Source organism: Neovison vison, chromosome 8 (assembly GCF_020171115.1).
Source record: "Neovison vison isolate M4711 chromosome 8, ASM_NN_V1, whole genome shotgun sequence".
Taxonomy (NCBI): Eukaryota; Metazoa; Chordata; class Mammalia; order Carnivora; family Mustelidae; genus Neogale; species Neogale vison.
In genome coordinates, this window is record NC_058098.1 from 131,220,765 (window position 1) to 131,240,890 (window position 20,126).

General features: G+C 46.4%; 2 protein-coding genes across 3 annotated transcripts in view; one reads left to right on the top strand and one right to left on the bottom strand.

Moving 5' to 3' along the window:
- The window catches only part of SMC6 (structural maintenance of chromosomes 6), a 71,735-nt gene extending 66,641 nt beyond the window's left edge, over nucleotides 1-5,094 (top strand). For both annotated transcript variants that reach the window (XM_044262043.1, XM_044262044.1), the window contains 3 exons: nucleotides 79-231; nucleotides 3,725-3,822; nucleotides 4,585-5,094. In XM_044262043.1, the coding sequence (XP_044117978.1) occupies nucleotides 79-231; nucleotides 3,725-3,822; nucleotides 4,585-4,699 (366 nt within the window). In that variant the 3' untranslated portion in view covers nucleotides 4,700-5,094. The remainder of the gene's footprint in view (nucleotides 1-78; nucleotides 232-3,724; nucleotides 3,823-4,584) is intronic.
- A 6,836-nt stretch (nucleotides 5,095-11,930) lies between these two features.
- VSNL1 (visinin like 1) overlaps nucleotides 11,931-20,126 on the bottom strand; it is a 99,937-nt gene continuing 91,741 nt past the window's right edge. The window contains exons 3-4 of the mRNA XM_044262046.1: nucleotides 14,726-14,941; nucleotides 11,931-13,149 (exon numbers count right to left, since the gene is read on the bottom strand). Coding sequence (XP_044117981.1) covers nucleotides 12,952-13,149; nucleotides 14,726-14,941 — 414 coding nt within the window. The 3' untranslated portion in view covers nucleotides 11,931-12,951. The remainder of the gene's footprint in view (nucleotides 13,150-14,725; nucleotides 14,942-20,126) is intronic.

Genomic DNA, 20,126 nt, shown 5'->3' on the forward strand with positions numbered 1-20,126 from the left:
ATTTTCTAATGCTAGCCAACCTTTCTGTAAAGAATTTAGTCTGACTTTGGCTCCACTTTGTTTTTTAACTCATTCAAGGTTCAGCCTGGAGAGGGAAACAAAGCTGCTTTCAACGACATGAGAGCCTTGTCCGGAGGAGAACGTTCTTTTTCCACAGTTTGCTTCATTCTTTCCCTGTGGTCCATTGCTGAGTCTCCTTTCAGATGCCTGGATGAGTTTGATGTCTACATGGTAGTGTTACATTTTGAATTCTCCAAGTTTTGTTGTTGTTGGAAATATGTATTTTGAAAGGAAGCAATTCTCTCTTTAGTATTACCCACAAGAGAAGGGATCCTGCCCTGACACTTTAGTCCATGAGAGGTGGTAGGGAATAACTTAAGAATTTTCGTCTGGGGGCACCTGGGTGTCTCGGTGGGTTAAGCCTCTGCCTTTGGCCCAGGTCGTGATCTCAGGGTCCTGGGATCGAGCCCCACGTCGGGCTCTCTGTTCAGCGGGAAGCATGCTTCCCCCCTCTCTTTCTCTGCCTACTTGTGATCTCTCTCTCTCTCTCTGCCAAATAAATAGATAAAATCTTTAAAAAAAAAAAAAAAAGAATTTTCGTCTGTCCTCAAAAGCCCGTCCTGGGCTTCCGGCTCTTGCCTAGCCTGTCTCCACCTTCCATTTCACAGGGGTAAGCATTTCCTAGTACTTGCTTGGGCCGGAAGAGCAGCAGATAACCACACAAGGGACAGAAACGTTTGAACTGGAAATCACAGACCTAGGTTTGAGACCTAACTTCTACAGAGGACTTTGGGTCTCAGTTTCTTCATGCATAAAGTAACATCATTAATCCTTCCCGTCTCACAGCGTTACGGTGAGACGCTCCAGTCTGACGTGTAAATGCACTTCCTATGGCAGAGGGAGCGTGAGGCCTCACCAGCCAGCTCTTAACCATGCTGCGTACTTCTTCATGACGTATTCTTTCCTAAACCCACCGTAATCTGGGTCTAGACTATGATACTCCAGCAAAACTTGCTTAGCGAGGATCATCAATGAACTTCTAGTATTATTTTAATTTTTTGAAGGATTTGGTACCAGAGACACATCCTCCATTTCCTATAATGTGTCTTCTTGCCAGTTTCTGCTCTCCTCTTTTCTGGTCTTTTGTGTTCCAAGCTGCCTCCCCTAATGCCATTCCCCTTAAATGTGTGAGGTCCTCTCGGTTTTTTATACTGTTGTTCATTTTCCTGGATACCATACCCTACCTACGCCTACACACTAAACACACACACACGCAGTCTCCAACACTACACCTGCATCTGGACACCAGCAAATCTGAGTGTCTCCCCCTGACCCCTCTCTTACGCTCCAGACCTATATGCCCAGCCACTGCTAGACGTCGTCAGGCACAACCGTGCCTCAGACTCTGCAAGTCTTCCACTCAGAACCTCTTCCTTTTCCTGAATCCCCTCCTTTGATTGCTGGCAAATTGCTGTTTCCTACGTGGTTACCTCTCACTGCCAGAACTTTGATGTATCTGTGATCCTTCCTTCATTTTTACTTGCCCATCATGTCTGACTCCAAGTCTCTGCTCCTTCCTGTTAGCTTGGCTCTGTCTCCTCACCCTGTCTGTCATTACCGCCTCCTGTCCAGACTCCCAGACTTTAACCTTCCTTCTTCTGTGGTCCCTCCCTCACTGTTTTGCCCGGTTTATATTTCTAAAATGAATCTGGTCATGGTCACTTGCTTGTTTCGAACTCTGTGGTGGTGAATTATCTTATCTGGGATGAACGTTTACTTCTTTGGGTAACTGAGATGCTACATGCCCCTACTTCTGTGGCCATCCTAAGCTACTTGTGATTTTCCAAACACTGTGTCCCTGCCTTTTGTGCCCTTCTTTGTGTTTGTCAGAATCCCACTCCTCTTTCCAGACTTGGCTCAGATGTGACCTTTATACAGCCTCTGTGACCACCAGGCAGGATTTAAGAACCTCCCAGAGCTCCCTTGGCACCACCCCACACCAATTCATACTATTATTTTTATATTTTATAATATAAAATGTATTATTATATAATTTTATATTATATACATTTTACTATTATGTATCTTACACATTTTCATCCTGATGTTACCAACTATGTCTCGATGATATTTCTACCTGCCTGATGCCTGCCTAGTCCATAATAAATACTCACAAAGTGCTCCTTCATGGACTTCATACCTGTGACTTGTAAAATCCACCCTTCAGTGTCATTTTTCCCCTGCGATAACATTGCTGCAGTTGGTTAGAAATTCTCTTGAGAACTGGTTTCAGGACTAATCCACAAACCACAGAAGAGGACCTGTTCTTACCAGGGGCTCATTTTGTTTGAAATACCATTTTGCAGTCTTCGCACCCATCTGATTTGTCAGATTTAATTCCGATAACTTCTTTCTCTTTCAGAAACTTAGAGGTTCTTAATCAGAATGGCATTTTGCCTCACTGGAATTAACTGAGAAAAATGTACCCAAGTTCTGAAAACCAATCAGAAACAAATGCGTATATTTTGGTGGTTTGGCAGCTTTGTTATTAAATGATAGGCCTCCCCAGGGCAATGTTGTGAAAAGACAGCATCTGCTTGTGCCAGCTCTTGTTATTTTTGTTAACTTTAAGTGAGATTGCTTTACAGATATGCCGGAGGGAAGAAATTATGTAATCCAAGCCACTGAGCAGTGTAACCAGGATGCTGGTCTGCCTCCCAAACCGTGTGTCCTGAAGCCCATGCCGTCCTCCACACCCAGTTTCAGACAGACCTTTAAAAATATATGCCTGTAAACACATTTGGTTATGTTTTCAACTTTTCGTTTTCAAGATACTTTGATTTTTTTTCTGTCACAGTTATTTATACTCAGAAAATGTAAGCCCACCGTTTTAGTTTTCAAAACCTGTTACAGTGAAGCATTGTTTTTATATACACTGATATGCTATTTAACTTACTTTAAAGATTGAGTCGAGGAAATGGTTTATAAATTTAAATTGGTTCAGGGCACCTGGGTGGCTCAGTCCGTTAAGCGTCTGCCTTCGGCTCAGGTCATGATCCCGGGGGCCTGGGATCAAGCCCCGAGTCAGGCTCCCTGCACAGCCGGGAGCCCGTTTCCCTCGCTCTCCCTCTGCCTGCTGCTCCCGCCCCTTGTGCTTGGGCGCTCTCTCGCTGTCTCTCTCTCTCTCTCTGTTGCGCTCTCTCTCTGTGTGTCAAATAAATAAATGAAATCTTTAAATAAATAAATAAATAAGTAGGTTCACATTGTATGCATTGTAGAAAGTGATGGGGTAGGGACAGAGGTTTTAAAACATCCTAATCATTGAGGGGAATTTTGAGAGAATTTAGTAACTTTATAGCTGTCACTTGATGTTGTTCTCCTGAGGGATTAATTACTATTACTGTACAAATTAGATCCATTCTCTAACATTTCATTTTGTCTTTGGAATATTTGCAGGTTATTTTAATTGCTAAGTGTATTTGAGGGAGGGAGCTGTATTTACAAATAAACTTGACTGTAGAAATTACCTGGAAGATACGTACATTCAGTTATTTTCCCCTAATAGTTCTGGATACTGTCTTTCCCTGTATGGATAGTTTGGCATCACATGTAAGGTGGTAGCCGATCCTGGACAAAAGTGTGGGGGTTTTGTCGAGTAGCCAGCAGAACGCTGCTTTTGCAGGAACATGACTGATGCAGCAGCGATCCTAACTTTGTTCTTCAGGACATGGTCAACCGGAGGATTGCGATGGACATGATACTCAAGATGGCCGATTCCCAGCGTTTCAGACAGTTCATCTTGCTCACCCCTCAGAGCATGAGGTAACTTCAGAAAATTCTTCTGTGAATATATAAATCAAGTATATAAAAGGTAGAAATAAATTTCTTGTAATCTCAAGTTTTATAGGCAAATACATAAAACAATAGAAAGAAAAATCAGTTCCAATGTTAGGAGATTTAAGATAGTTTTTCCTTTTTAAATATTTAAAATTTTGTTTTTGTTATCTCCCTTCCATAACAGAAGCAAGTTGATGTGTATATGATTATTGAATTGTTACTATTTCTAATTTGACTCTGTTCCTTTGTGGTTATGACCAACTAATAAAGTAATTTTGGTAATTCTCTTTAGACTAAAGACACAATTCATAATTTCCCTAGTCTTGGCTCTTCTCCTGGTGACTTACTGCTACTAGTCTTTCTAACTAAAGAACTCTGTTCTGTAGCCAGTCAGCAGGGGTTGTGGACGTACAAAGTGTCAGGCATTGTGTCCCTGCCTCTAATGTGGTCACTTGACCCCATGGGGATTGAAATTTATGAAGTTAATGACCGAGAATAGTCAGGTAACTGCTTCCTGGCTAGACAAGAATAAGAATTAGAAATAGCTGGGATATAAATCTCTTTTTCTTTTTCTTCTAAACTGAAAGCCCACAGCACTTAGCAGGAAGTTAATTTTTCAAAATGAAAACAAATTATTTCTTTATTGCAAATTATATTTCTCCTAGAACTCCAGATAGTCAGCAGTAGAATTTTTTTAATGTGAAAACATTTTCTAGTAATCTGAGTAATTAATTTTGCTTCCTCTAGTTCACTTCCATCAAGTAAACTGATTAGAATCCTTCGGATGTCTGACCCTGAAAGAGGACAAACTACATTGCCCTTCCGACCTGTGGGTCAAGAGGAAGAAGAAGACCGAAGCTGATCTGTAACTCCCTGTGCCCTGCACCATGTCCTCATGTTGAAGGATTTGTAAAGGGAAACAGATTCAGGAGTATTTGATGAAATAAAATGAAACTGGAGATAATCTGAAATAAAAGAAACTCCTTTATATATCTGGCCCCAATAAAATATGTAAATAGTTCTAGAAAGGCTACTATAACAAGCAGTTTAAAATTTCTGTTACTTTACTTTGAGGAAATTAATTTCATAGTACTGGTTTTAAATCTTTTTTTAAGTTTGCTTTTTTTTAAACATCTACTTTTATAGATTGCTTTTCAGAAGTAAAATTTTGTACATATGTACATGTACATATCTGTTTAGTTTGGGTTCATTTCTATGGTATTTTGTAAGAATTACAATAAAAGTTTGAGTACCTGATTATATTTAGTTTTGTTTTCCAGAATATGACATTCTCATTGCAGGTGTTGGGGTACACAGGTGGTCGTGGACAGGGACCAGTTTGCAGTGGATTTATTGTCTGTTTTGGTTATTAATTATAAGGGACCCGCACAGGACTATAAAATATAGCTCAGAATTCCTGCACAGGGCATTTCGTATCATTAGGGATGCAACTGTGGATTTGGGCTGTGCTTTTAATGATCATATTTCATTCAGATTCCGGATGCTGCCTCTGTGGCACTCAGAAGGAGGCCCAGAGCACCAGCGCTCCGACCCGGAGCCTTTCTCGGTCCTTTAACTCGCGTCCACCCAAGTAAGCGTCGAACCCGTGTCACAGTGGGATTGTGACACAGCACCACACCCTGACCTGCTTGCCCGGTTTCAGACCCCTCCGTCCATGGGCCAGCTCTCTTGGCTCAGCTCGGGCTCAGCTGAGAGGACCCAGGCTGTGGAGAAGGGCTGGGAAAACTGGGGCTCCCCCTCGAGCGGGAAAGCAGCGCAGAGCCAGAGGCCAACGTGCGGATGGTGAACTGGCATCCGTATCATGCAAGACACATCCTGATTGTAGAGTTGAGTGTGCTTCTTAGCATGATAAAATATAGCATATTGTAGGAAATGGTATTTATTGACTTTTTTTTTTTTTTAAAGAAGGCTTGAATAAGACTCCCACCCGCCTATGTTCTCTTTGATACTAGGGCGAGTGCTGAATTTTTAAAAGACAGACTTGGCTATCCAAGAAGCGTTCCCTGTATTGCTAGCAATAAATATTTATGTAATTGAAAAGGAAGCATTTTAAGAAAAAAAAAAAAAAAAGCAGTATTGTAAAAGCAGCAGCACTTCTATTGTTACTAAGAAAAACCGGATTTTGTTTTTTATTTTAGTAGGCAGGAGGAATCTGATTAACCTTAAAGTGAGATCAGTTGGCAAATGAGAAGCCCTAAAATCTGTGCTTTTCCTAATTAAAAGTTTACAGAAAGAGGTATGCTGAAAGTTAATAAACATCTCCCATACCAATATGAGGTCTGACCTTGTAAAGGTATGTTTATAACTAGTTTGTATCAAAACTATTTTTTAGCATACATGTGTTTTTTCAAATAAAGAATGAAATAGAATATACCAAATGCATATTAGCTAAGTAATTTTAGTGTCTGAAGCTTTGTGATAGTTTTTGAACATTACAGTTCTGAATACAGAATGGAAAATAACAATCCTCAGGTATCCGAACACCTTTTGTGAAGAGTCGAAGGTGATTCATTGCTTTAGCCTCACAGAGTTTTGGTTTCAACTATCATAAGTGAAAATATCTTCAACTGATGTTCTAATTAATAATAACACTAATTAGAATAAAAGAAGAAAAAGTTTTTTTTTTTTTAAATATGTGCAACCTCTAGAAATAAAACTTGAAATGTGTATGTATTGAGTGACTTCACGACATCATGCAGAGGGTTCCCTGGCCCCTGGTTTAGTCAGGACTGAGCTGAGTGATGAGATCCCAGGAAACAAGAACCACCTGTTTCCTTGGCCTCTTCAGTCCCACCTTCCCAAATCTGTGGGGTGGACACGATTAAGAGTGTTCTCCAAATGACAAATGTGACGAGTTGTAGTAAACCAAGATAGAAATAGAGCTACTCACACCGATAATTAACACTAAAGATTCAGGCACTGCCTTCTTTTTTCTTAAGTATTTTCACTTCTCTCCATCCCATCCTCAAGTGCTGCTTCCCGCCCGCCCCCGCCTTCCCCTCTTCACCTCACACGTCTTCAAGATGTCCAGAGACCAAAATGCTTCAATTCTGGGTGAGTAACTGTTGTCTGGGACTCGGGCTGAAGTGTCGCCAGCCGTGCTGGAGACCAAGTGATCCAGATTTCCCGTGAATTAGTCCGGGTTATCATAACCGGAGTCTGTGACGAGGACTGTTTCATATGCATCAACAAAGATGCCTATGCTTTGACCAACTCAGATTTTCCAGAGAATTGGTTTGAAATTTCAAGTTCTAAAAGTTTAAACAGTAACTGATACCTCATAACTTGAACGAAGTGACTGTGTACAGAAAGATCCATCAAAATATTATTTAATAAGAACAGTTTTTGTTCTTTAGAGAGTGGTAAAGTTATGTGGATATAAATTAGCTATTTCTTTGAGTCAGCAAATGATGTTTTCTTCATTATTTATAATGTTGACACCTAACCTATTGCATTTTGGCTAAGGCATCTGGATAGATTCCACAGAAACTAACAGGGCCTGAGAATATTCATTGATCAGCGCACTTGAGAAAGCTGTTGCTGCCTGACTTTCTCAAGTATAGGAATGTAGATAATTAATTCATTCAGAAATGATGAAGTTCCTGCCACGTGCGTGCTTGGAACAATTTAAAGCACGGGGAATACTACTGTGAATACCAAATCTGCCCTCGGGGAGCTCCAAGTCTAGTCCCGGGAAAGATCTACTGTCTGTAATTCTCGAGAACAGTAATTGCTGTGTGTGATAAAGCAGGGTGAGGAGTTGAGCGGAGGGGTGGTGTCTCAGTGGTGTCGAGGGAAGGCTTTGCAGAAGTGAATATCTAAGCAGAGCTGAAATGAGCGAGAGAACAAGCTGTGGGAAGACATGGGCAAGGGTTCCAAGCAGAGCACACGAGGGCGGAGGCCGTAAGCGAGCGTGGACTTCATGCCCAGGGGTCGGGAGGCCCATGTTGGCAGAGCTCAGCGAGCAGAGGGGATGAGGAGCAGAGTCGGGCAAAAGGAAGCAGAATCGTTCGACCTCTAGTAAGTTTTCAGACCTGGTCCAGTCAACATACTCGAGTAATCCCTGGCCGCTGTGAGACTAGGTTAGGATTGGAGTCTGGCCAACGAGAGCAAGCTTTGGCAATGGTCCAGGTAAGAGGTCATGGTGACTTGGGCCGAAGTAAAGGAGGTAGAAGCGTTCAAGTGGAAAATGAGGCAGTGGGATTTGCTGGCAATACTACGGAGGGAGGAGGGAGGAGAAATCAAGGGCAATTGTTCTGGGGCCCAAAAAGTGTAAGAATGAGTGTGCCGTTCACAGGGAAGATGCGGAGGTGGGGGCAAGGGCACTGGTACTTGGTGCGTTAACGTCAACGCTGGTGAGTGTAAGAATGGAAAACAATAACGTGACTTGAAGAGTCTGGAAATTACATTTCACCAGCAAGATGCTGGGGAAAACCCGAATTGTGTGCCCAAAATATTGGAGAAGCTTAATTGCTTACAAGAAAGGAGCTCGGGGTGGGGGGGCGCAAAAAAAATGGAGCACCTGGGTGACTCAGTGGGTTAAGCCTCTAGCCTCGGCTCAGGTCATGATCCCAGGATCCTGGGATCAAGCCCCACATTAGGCTCTCTGCTCCATGGGGAACCTGCTTCCTCTTCCCTCTCTGCCTGCCTCTCTGCCTACTTGTGATGTCTGTCTGTCAAATAAATAAATAAAATCTTTTTTTAAAAAAGGACCTCAGGGAACCCATGTTATTTTCTTTAGAGCTCTTTAGCTATCAGTTTCTTGCTATTCCCCTACCCATACTTTGCCTTTAGGCTCTCTGAAGACATCTGTTTAAGCATGTGTTTTACCTGTTGACATGCGTTCCAGCCAAGTGGAGGAAATAAGCATCTGGCCTCTTTTTAAGAAAGAAGTCCGCATTGTTCATCCAGAGACTCCTGAATGAGTGAGTTACAGGAAATCAGAAGTCTTCCAACAATAGGATTCCCTTGTAAAAAGCAAGACTGGAATCTAACTCCCTTGAATATGGATGGGTCTGTGACTGTCTTGTCATCAGTAAAATGCTGTGGAAGTGTGATACTTCCCAACTTCTGAGGTCAGGTCAGAAAGATCTATGAGACCTCCAGCCTCTTTGCCGGAGTCTGACACCGTGAACGTCGTGAGCGCCGGGGCGCCTGGGTGGCTCAGCCGGCTGGGTGTCTGCCTTCCGCTCGGGTTGTGATGCCAGTGTCCTGGGATCCGCGAGCCCCGTGTAGGGCTTTCTGTTCAGCGGGGAGCCTGGTTCTCCCTCTGCCTGCTGCTCCCCCTGCTAGTGCACACACACACTTCCTCTCTCGGTCAAATAAATAAATCTTAAAAAAAAAATCGTGTGTGCTAAGGCTACCATCCTGTGAAGCAGCACAAACAAGGCCAGGGGGAGGAGACCTGAGACCACAGGAAGAAAGAGGCCGGCCAGACCCTGGCTGCTCCAGATCTGGAGCCACAATCACCCACGCCAACCTCTCACAGACTACTGACCCTCAGAAACCAGGGGAGTAACAAAATGATTGTTTCTGTTTGTAGCCATGACGTCTTGGGGAGCAGTTACTGTGGAGCACTAGCAACTGAACCGCGCCCATTACTCCACCACCCACCCCTAGAAACGATTCTGATGGGACGGTTCCTTTCCTTTTATGAAACTTCAGTGTTCTTCCTGTGAGAACGAATTTTTCATTTGTATATATTATACTGTGCCTAAGATTTTGTTTCTCTTTTCCCCATTCAGCATTTAAGAGAGCTTTGTCTGGGGCGCTGGGTGGCTCAGTCGGTTAACTGTCTGCCTTCGGCTCAGGTCATGATCTCCGGGGTCCTGGGGTCAAGTCCTGCACAGGGTTCCCGGCTCGGCAGGGAGTTTGCTTCTCCCTCTCCCTCTGGCCCTCCCCTCTCTCAAGCTCTTTCTCTATCTCTATCTCACTCCCTCTCTCAAATAAATAAAATCTTTTAAAAAATAAAAAGTTACATCCATGTTGCTGTGTGTGCGTCCGTCTCTTGCCTCCAGCCAGCGTGTAGTACTCATAAGTTTCACTGACCACATTGTACTTACCTAGTCCTCTAGTAGTGAGCCACCAGATTGCCCGCAGTTCCCACAAAGAGGTGTCACAGACATCTCGGAACACATCCTCTCATGACCCTCTGGGAGAGCCTTTTGGGGCAGTACACCCAGAAGTGGGAGTGCCGCCTCTCAGGCACATGCCCTCTTATTCTAGCCAAGTGCCCGGACAGCTCGTCAGCCTCCTGGTACCCCCGTCTATACTACCAGTGCTGTGCTCACCTGCTGGCCCAGTCTCCACATTTTATTTATGAAAAGAACTAGTGGTGGGGAGCACTGGGAGGCTCAGTTGGTTGAGTATCCCTCCAACTCTTGGTTTCAGCTTAGGTTGGGATCTCCTGGGTTGTGGGAAATAGCCCTTCTCAGGCTCCATGCTCAGCGGGGAGTCTGCTTGAAGATTCTCTCTCCCTCTGTCCCTTACCCCACTCGTGTGCATTCTCTCTCTCTCTGAAATAAAAGCTATCTTTAGGGGGAAAAAAAAGGGGTGGGGACAAAGAAGAACTAGTCAGTCTGTTGGACCCATAATTGCCCTCAATGCTTGCTTCCTTCCTTCAGGTCTTACTTCAGATCTCATCTAGCCACTATCACAAATCGCCGCTGCTACATCCCACCACTCCCCATCCTTCTGAGCTTGTGGTTCTTCACTGTTCTCACAGGTGGTCGTGTGTGTGTTTGTGTGTCTGTGTGTGTGTGGTGTTTAGTTATTGTCTGTCTTCCCCATAAGGATGATGGGTGCCCAGCAGGTGACCAGTGAAGATCTGCTATGAACGTAGTGTCAGAGTCTGACTTAACTAAGTGCCACTCCAAGGAGCCTCCCTAGCTCCTCACCCCCCACCCTCCTCACTTAGGGGCAGGGAACATCCAGAGGCCCTGAAGCTCTCCCTTCTCTCCCTGCCCCCACGTTGGACTCACCAAGCACGGGGGAAGGTCATTCTAGTACCCTTGGGACAGTTCCATCAGTGATTCAGGTACCGTCGGGTGTCCCGAGTGTTTGTGGGGAGACGTGCTTGCTCACAGCCTCTTGTTGAGTGGATGCATGGAATCATTAGGCCCTGGGCTCTGGTCTTAGTTAATGATCCTAAGACAGATGAAGAGTATTTAGGAAAAAAAAAAAAGCACTCAATAAAAAGTGAATAATATAGCACTGCCCTGTCTGATACTCTAACTATTGGCTACATGTGACAAGTTAAATTTAAATTAATTATCATTTATTATTTTTTAGGGGGTGGGGAGGAGCAGAGGAAGAGGGAGAGAGAGGATCTTAAGCAGATTCCCTGCTAAGTGCAGAGCCCAACGCGGGGCTCATTATGACCCTGAGATCATGACCTGAGCCGTAATCTAGAGTCGGACGTTCAACCGACCAAGCCACCCAGGAACCCTAAATTTTAATTTGTTAAAATGAAAAATTCAGTTCTTCAGTCACACTAGCCATATTGGGGTGTTCAATAGCTACACATAGCTAGTGCAGACATACACCTTTCCATCATCATAGAAAGTTCTGTTGCACAGCACTGTAGAAAAGACCTGAGCTTCTCTAGACGTGTTCTGAAAATACCAACCTGTCCTTAGACTTCTTGAGGGACTCTTTTCTGCCTGCCTTCCTCAGGCTTAAAAGAGTCAGAATTTTGTCCAATCATTAAAAATAACAATTAGCAGGATGCCCGGGTTGCTCAGTAAGTTAAGTGTCCCAACACTTGGTTTCGGCTCAGGTCACTATCTCAGGGTTATGAGATCAATCCCCACGTTGGGCTCAGGACTCAGCATGGAGTCTGCTTTAGATTCTCTCTCTCCCTCTGCCCCTCCTCTACCCTCTCTCTAAAAAAAAGAAAAAAAAATAAAATAACTAGTATACTTTTGACTTGGAAAGACAGAAGTGTTCTTTCCCACAGGTGCTTGGTGAGGACACATCTCAGCTGGCGGCATGTCCTCCACAGCCCCTGAAGAAGGTGGCGTGTTTCTAGCACCAGGCACATCAAGATGAAACTGAATTTTATACGATGAGCATTTTTTGAGAACAAACAGGTTTTACGTTTTATTGAAACTTTACATACCACGTTAACTGTCCCTCTTTTGAGGGCCAGGATGAAGAGTTGGAAAGCTGTATTTTTTTTTCCCGTTTTGTGGTTGTTAATTCTCTGAATTCCAAAGATATGTATTTCAAGGTAAATTTGGTAAGTCGTTGCTAGCTGACCCTTGATAATTATGAACATCCCTTTCAGATGTTCTTTTGAAATAAGAATTGAAGGAAAAAGTCAAATGTTATAAATTTATTTGGGACATCTATTGCCTACCTCTTTGGAAGCCTTTGAAAATCCAAGCAGAAATCAATACACTTCCAGCTTTTTTTTTTTTTTTACTTTCAATAAATAATATCTTTGTGTATATGTATATAGAGATAGATATACTTAATTAATGAGTCAGTTAGCAGGATTTTTAAGTTTTATACTGCATTAATTCCAACATAGCTCTTTCCAGATTGATAGAATGCAAATGAGGTAAGAATTAAGGCAAACCTAAAAGGCATGCAAATGTAGCACATTTATGTTCACTGGTAACACAGGCTCTTGAGTGTGGACCACCCAGAGGAGCCGAGGCCCTGCCATGGACCTGTCCAGTATTATTTTACAGGAGAATGGAGACACAGCCTATATTAAGTTACATTACCATGGGGGGCTCAGTGCTACTAACATGTAATCAAGGAGACACGAGCATTAGCAAAACATGAACAAGAAACCATAGAACTTTTTGCAGCACATTTCTGCCCAGGCTTGAGGGGAGAAAGGGTTTTAGGAAATGATGTTACACATATCACATTGTGGCAGGTTGTTTTATAATATATGCTTTTAAAATTCATTAGCAAATGACATTCTCATGCACACAAGTGTTTCAAACACAAGAAGCAAGTCCATTGATAGGTAGTCCAAGCAATATCTGTGTGCGTGTGTGTGTGTGTGTGTGTGTGTGTATAGCTGCAGACTGAATGGAACATTGAGACTTCTGTGCAGTCCATAGCATTGATCTCAGCTCATTTCTGAATGTCGCACTGCAGAAGTAATACAATGGAAGGGTCGCTCTTTGCAGCTTCTTTGAATTCATCCAGTGTAATCTGGTCATCTTTGTTCTTATCCATCTTGCTGAAAATCTTGTCTACTCGCTGCTCAGGGGTGAGGCCGTCCTCATTCATTTTCATCATGATCACGGTGCCTACCATCTTATAGATAGCCTTGGGAAAACCAGAAACAGAGCGTAAAGGTCTCCCACGATCTGATAAAGAATTTAAATATACTTCAAAGGACTCCAAAATCATTTTAAATAAGATGGTGATATGATCAAATGTGTGTGAGGCTTGTGACTAATAGGGTATAAAAGAATTTCATCCGACTCCCAATTTCTGACTGGAGGGAGTGGGGAGAAAAGTGGTAGGAGCAAGAGTAATAGATGAGAAGATTCAGGAGGAAAATGACGAGCTCAGTTTTAAACAATCCGGGTTTGAAGTGCACCGGTCCTTGCGGATTTAGGAAAACAAAAATGGGGTCCCAACTGTCGTAATGAACTTACAGTTGGCTAAGACAATCAACCAAGGTGGACCAGTAACACTTAGCCCAGAAAGAAGATGGTGTGGGCAGATCCGTGGATCAGGGATTCTTGTTCTTTCGTAAGTTAAAGAATTTGTCTATTCGGTTCAATTAACCATAAACAAGTAATTCTCAACGTGGCAATTTCCTAAATAGAAACAACTTTCTATTGCCCACCCCTACCAAGACCTGCAGGAGAACGTTCCTAGCAGCATTATTAAGAACGACTACGGAGTGGAAGCAACACCAGCACTCGCCATCTGGTAGGCAGGTGAACTATAAGCCAGATCTGCGCAACTGAATACTATTTTAGGGGGAAAAAAGGAATGAAATACTGATAAATCCTAAAATTAAAAAAGCCAGATGGAAAGACCATATATTTACACTGTATGGTTGTGTTTATATGATATGTCCAGAGACACACATCCCTACAGACAAAGAAGAGGGGAGTCTTCTGAGTCTGTAATAGGAGCTGGCACGTGGCAGGAGGGGCCTTCCTGGGGGAGTGAAAATGTTCCAGAATTGGACTATGGTGATGCCTGCATACTCTGGTAAATTTACTAAAAATCATTTAGTTTTATAATTAAAACGGGTGAATTTATGGTCTGCAAATTATAACTCAATAAAGCTTTTTAAGATGCCTGTTAGAGGAGCCAAGATGCCCACCAGGGGAAGGCAAGCTGGTTTGAGGAAGAGGGGAACACCCAGCAGAGCGGATCTAAGCCGAGGGCAGAAGAACTGAGTCTGCTAATATCCTCTGCGCCCAGCGGCTTGGATCGGTGACTTTTCCCAGCGCGGCGCTGAGGCAGGGGACCGGGGTCAGGTGAAATCAAGGCCTGGCACGCAACTACCTGGGCTCTAGGCAGGGACGAAAAGAAGTCGCCGCAGCCTAAGGCCCGCCCCAGCTTCCTCCTGGGGGTCTGTCTTCTGTGCCCGGCGGCCCTGGTCCTAGCCCGAACTGTCCCGCCCTGGTCCCGAAGTCCAGCAACACCACCAGGTCCACTGAAGCCCCGTCGGCCCGGCCCCGCCCCAAGGCCCCCCTCTCCCGCCCCTGCCACCCAGGTTCCCCCACGATCACCCCACCCCACCCCCTCCTCTCTGCCTTGCCCAGGCCTCCCACCCTTGTCCCCACCCCTCAACCCCAGCCTCCAGGGTCCTGGCCCCGCCCCGGCCCGTGGGCTGGCCCTGCCTCCCGGGGTCCCCATCGCCCCCCCACCCCCGCACCTCTATGATCTCCAGCATCTCCACCCGCGTGATCTTGCCGTCGCCGTCCAGGTCGTACATGTTGAAGGCCCAGTTGAGCTTCTGCTCGAAGCTGCCCCGCGAGGTGATGGACAGGGCGCAGATGAACTCTCGGAAGTCGATGGTGCCGTCGCCGTTCTTGTCGAAGGTTCGGAAGGCGTGCTGGGCGAACTTGGAGGCGTCCCCGTAAGGGAAGAACTGTAAGCAGAAGGCACAGGTTCAGGGGATGGGAGGCCCCAAACCTCAGGGCCCGATGGGGTCCGGGAAAGCCTGGACGGCCTCTGCGCCGGGCCGCGGAGCCGGGCAGCTGGGGAAGCAGGTGTGGCCCGCAGGCCTCCCGCCGGGACAGCGGGTGCTCAAGGCCGAGGGCAGGCGTCCATCCCGTTATTTCCTGGGGAGGAGGCTGGGGACATGTGGCCTTCGTGTTGGTAGGGCCCCCAAGCTCACAGCCAGGGTCCCTCATCCGTGGCTTCCCTGCCCCCTCTCCCACAAGGACAGGGACTGAGGCAGGTAACCGAGTTCCATCCCCAGGCAGGGTGGTGCTCCCTGAGTTTCCTCTGCCTCCCCGGGGACCTCTAGGTTCTCTGCCCTGTGGGGCCAGAGCGAGGTTGCCCAGACCTGCTTTTCTCTGCCCCCGGCTCCCCATGGCCCGCCCACACTCCTCTCCCCGGGTGAGGCTCCAGCGGCTGGCTTCTTTTCTACAAGGACTTTTCTTTTGTAGAAGAGACATTTAAAACCCATTAAAAATAGAACATGACTGGGTTTATTTCTGAGAGCTATAAAGAGGTTTCTTTTCAGAGCCAACAGTTGGCCAGAGTGCCGCTGGAGACAAAAAATGGACACGGGAGGAAAGGGAAGAGCCGACCCTAGAGGGGGAGACCGCAGGGAATGAGGCGGTGGCTCTGCCTGCGGACAGGACAGGAGTCTGGGCCGGTCACACACAGCAGGTGTTTCTGACACCTGCCCTCCAGCTGCCCCAGAGAAGCTGAAGGACATTCTTTAGGTAGAGGGGAGAAAACGAACAAGCCTCAAACCCCAAACCAGAAGCAAAAACAAACCACGTGCTGTTTTAAGGCAGAGAGGGGATGAACAGGTTTCTGGAAGAATCCATCGGACAAATACAAAGACCAAAGCAGGTGTCTGAGGATGTGACGGGTATCCCTGCTCCTTCCCAAGTTTTGTCGCTGGTTGCTGGGACAGGCCAGCCAGCCTCCCTACAGTGGGCCTGCTTCGTGCCCACCTGGGGCTCGCTCCCTCTGGGGGCCCTCAGCGCACGCACGTTTCTCTCTGTGCCTCCTGTCCTGGGCCTTGCTGCCCACACCTCCCATACTTAGAAGCTCCGTGGAAGGTGGAACATTTCCGTGCAGAAATGAAATGCGTGTTTCCACGTGTGGATCCCATAGTGGGAGCCAGAGAAGGGACAAGCCGTGCAGTGGGAGGAGCAGACCGAGGCCCGCATCTCAGTAACACCCACTTCTGGACCCCAAGATCTGTCGTGCTTACTGTTGCTGGGTAAAAAAATCCCGCCAAAACGGAGTAACTTGAGACAACAATTATTTCACTAATCTCAGAAAAGAAGGATTTGACAACCTCTTCTCTTTTAATCGAACGACATTTTCCTGAGGCTATGGAGCACAAGTTTCTCCCTTGTTCCCTCATCCCCTGAACATGTTAACTTCTATCCTTCATTTTTCATGATTCGTCAAAATCCACTGAGGACTTTTTGGGGCCAGGCCCCGTCTTCGGTACTGGGAAACCACAGATCAACACCTCATGGTCCCCCGGCTCCAGGAATTCAGAATTACTGGAGGAACCCAAGGCAGAACTGATGAGAATTAGGACGGGCGAGGGGACAAAACGTTCCCACCCTTCAAGACGACGGGATTGGTTTCAAAGTGGAACATTAGGAGGGAAAGGCTCTCGTCCTCTTCTACCGGCTCAGCCTGTTTTCCCACCCCACCCCGTAATGCCATTAGAACCTTGGGTACCTGAGGACAGGCTACCGGGCACTGAGTTTTGAACTGCACACTTTTGACCTTGACAGTTTCTGAAGAGGTAAGTTTGATTCACATGTGCCCTGAACGTTTTTAAACTTACGCTACTTCTGACACCAAATGTGTGGCGTTTGTTTTGATTGGGTTTGGTTTTTGATTATTCCTTACTAACAACTCCGATTTTCTGGGCATTAACCTGGTCCAACTGAATTCAGTTCCATTGTGACTCTGACTGGGGGGAGTCTGTGCAGACCCCTACAGGGAAAGGGCTCAGTCCCACAAGACTGCCCCCCACTTTAGATGCCAGTGGTCAGTCCTGGATATTTCTGAGAGACCTGATAGAAAGTCAGGGGGACCCACAAAGCCCTCCTTCAGTAATTTGCTAGAAGAACTCACAGAATTAAGGAAGACAATGTACTTACTATTACCGGTTTATTTTAAAGGACACAAGAACAGCCTATTGGAAAAGACGGATAGGGCGGGGTGCAGGGGAAGGCGCAGCGAGGGTGCACAGAGCCCTCTCTGGGCTCACCTCCCTAACAGCACCTCAATGTGCCCCCCCACCCCCCCGCAACTGGGGAGCTCCTCAAACCTGTAGTTGAAGGGTTTTATCAGAAGCCTCATTACTTACCCATGGTTGATTAAATCACTGGCTAATGATGATTTAATTCCATCTCCAGCCCTTCTCCGCTCCCGAGAGGCCAGGGGGTGGAGCTGCAAGTTCCAGTCCTCTAACCACGCCTCCTTCTATCTTCTGACCAGCTCCCATCCGGAAGCTACCAAAGGGCCCCCAGCCACTGGACATCTCGTTAGCATACAGAAGGCACTGTTACCCTTCCAGAAAGTCCAAGCCTCTTAGAAGCTCCAGTGTGAGGAACTGGGAGCTGAGACCAAGTATTAATTTCTTACTATATCACCACATCCCAAGTGCCTTGTGCACAAATGTCCTTCACCCCTTTCTCCTCTCTGCGGATGTGGCCGTCTGCACCCTGGTCAGGAGTCTTGGGCGGGGCTGGTCCCAGTGAAATGGCCTCCGAGCACAGCACAGGGAGCCCTCGGCAGCTTCCCATCCCTCAGTGCCGTGTGTCCACCAAGCTTGCTCTAGACAGTGACTTGAGACCACTGGGTGTTTTTCTCCATCTGGGTGGGTTTCTGGCTGTGAACTGCTTTAACTATTTTATTTCTCGTAGGGAGCTTTAAAGAAAAGGGGTGTCAGATAGTTTCATCTAAAAATAGCAGGGAACTTTAAGCCAGTATATTAAAAATTAATGTAGATCTGAAAATTCTTGAGGAAAAAATCGATTGAGCTATAAAAGTTACATGTGCCCTGTAGAAGGGCTATTGACTGACTTTTATAGCCAACACGTTTACCTCAGAAGAACTGAGCGTGTGCTCGGGAGCCCTCACATATCGGGGGCGCGGTGCGATTTGTTCCCTTTAGAAAACTCACCCAGTATGTTCTGAGAGCTAGGAGCTTTTCTAATCAGGGGAGTGCCCCTTCTTTTGATGAAATGATTCATCTCTGGGTGGATCATCACAGAAAAATGAAACTACACTCTTCAGTGTCTTCGGGAAGAAATCAGGATCTTGAGCTCTTACTCACTTCTGGACTATGATAGTCCCTGAGAAGTACAAGTATTTTTTTGTGTATTGTTAGTTGAAATGTATACTGTTTTATTTTTTAAATTCAATGTATGTTGCTTGAATAACTGTATTACATGTTGATGTGGAAATAATTCTCAGTGGCACTAATAATCTGCAAGTCTATATAATAACAAAACTTTGAGGTTGAAAAGTCACATGTATATATTTATGTGTGTGTATATATAATATATAATGCATAATACATAACACACAATATATGATATATAATTCCACTTGTGTCTTAGTCCATCCAGCCTGCTGTAACGAAGTGTCCCAGACTGGGCGGTTTATAAACAGAAGTTTATTTCCACAGTTCTGGAGGATGGAATCCAGGATCACGGTATCAGCGAGGGCAGTCTCTGGTGAAGGCCCTCTTTCGGGTTGCACACTGCTAAATTCTTGCTTTGTCCTCATAGAAAGCAAGGAAACTATTGGGTCCCTTATTGCTTCTTTTTTTTGGGGGGGGGGTAGGTCAGACAGAGATGGGGAGAGAACCCTAGGATCTTAAGCAGACTCTGTGCCCAGCAGCTGCAGACGGTCAGCTGACTGAATCCAGGTACTAGGTCCTTCTGGCAGTGGTGGCACCCGGGTCGGGTGGCTCTTGAAGGCCACACCTGTCTGGTTTGGCACCTGGGGGCAGCCTGCCTTCCTGAGGGTGCCTAGGAGAAGTCTCCGCTTCGGAGGCAGGGTTTGGGGGTTGAGCGGAGTCTGCTGCAGGGGCTGGCCAGCAGAACCCTAGACTCAAGTCTAAGGGGGACACAGGTTCCTGGGTAGGGGATGGTTCACCAGAGACAGTTTCTTCAGGGCTCTCTGGAGTCTCCTTCCTCAGGTCTAGGACTCCCCCTGTGTCGGCCCGCGGCCCTTTTGCTCTGACACTTGGGCCTCCAACTTAGGAGTGGGCGACTGACAGAAGGTGGGGGCAGGAAGGGCCTTCTACCCCTGGCTACTTCTGGCCTGCTGGTGAGACTGTGACCTCAAGACTACACCCTGATCTGTCCCTGCCTTATCATAGGGACAATCCTTTGCCCCAGCGGTGTCCTGAGAACACGGGCTGTCCATGTTGCTGACCTGCGGTGGGGGGAGCATCCGGCCCACCGAGTGTAGCATGAGACCCACAGGAGAATCTCCCCATTCCTGCTCCCTTCCTGCTGAATGACAAGCAGGAGAAGCATGTATCTTGTCCCCATGGAATTCACCTGCACTGATTTCTGGAAGTTCCTGAGATAGGTTTTCTGGGTCCCACATCTTCTTTCCTCTTGACTCTCCCTCCCGGGAAGCCGGGAACAAGGACTGTCATTGTACCGGCCATCACATTGTGGGGGGCTGCTGCAACAAAGGGCTGCATCTTTTTCCTGAGGGTCTGCGGGGGAAGACCAGACCCCTCCCTCGGGCTTTAAGCAGAGCCCAGTCAGGTGGCCCCCACAGAGACAGCAAGGCTGTCTGTCTGCAGAGCTGTGTCACGGGGAAGCGCCCGGGGCCCCGTCCAGCACCACGGAGAGCGGGCCCAGACGACATCTCCTTCTCCTCACACAGTGGTGGCCCTTCCGTGAAGACCAGTGGGTCAAGACCACCTCTGCTTCTCTCCCCCGTGATCTCCCCAGTTGACTTTCCTTTGGGAGGATTAAATATAGCTTACCCTCTTCTCTCTCTTCCGCCTCAGCCAGAGGCCGATCGTCTCCCATGGGATTCTGGCTACAGTCCCCTAATTCCCTCCTGCCTCGGGTGTCCTCTGGGTCCACTACCCA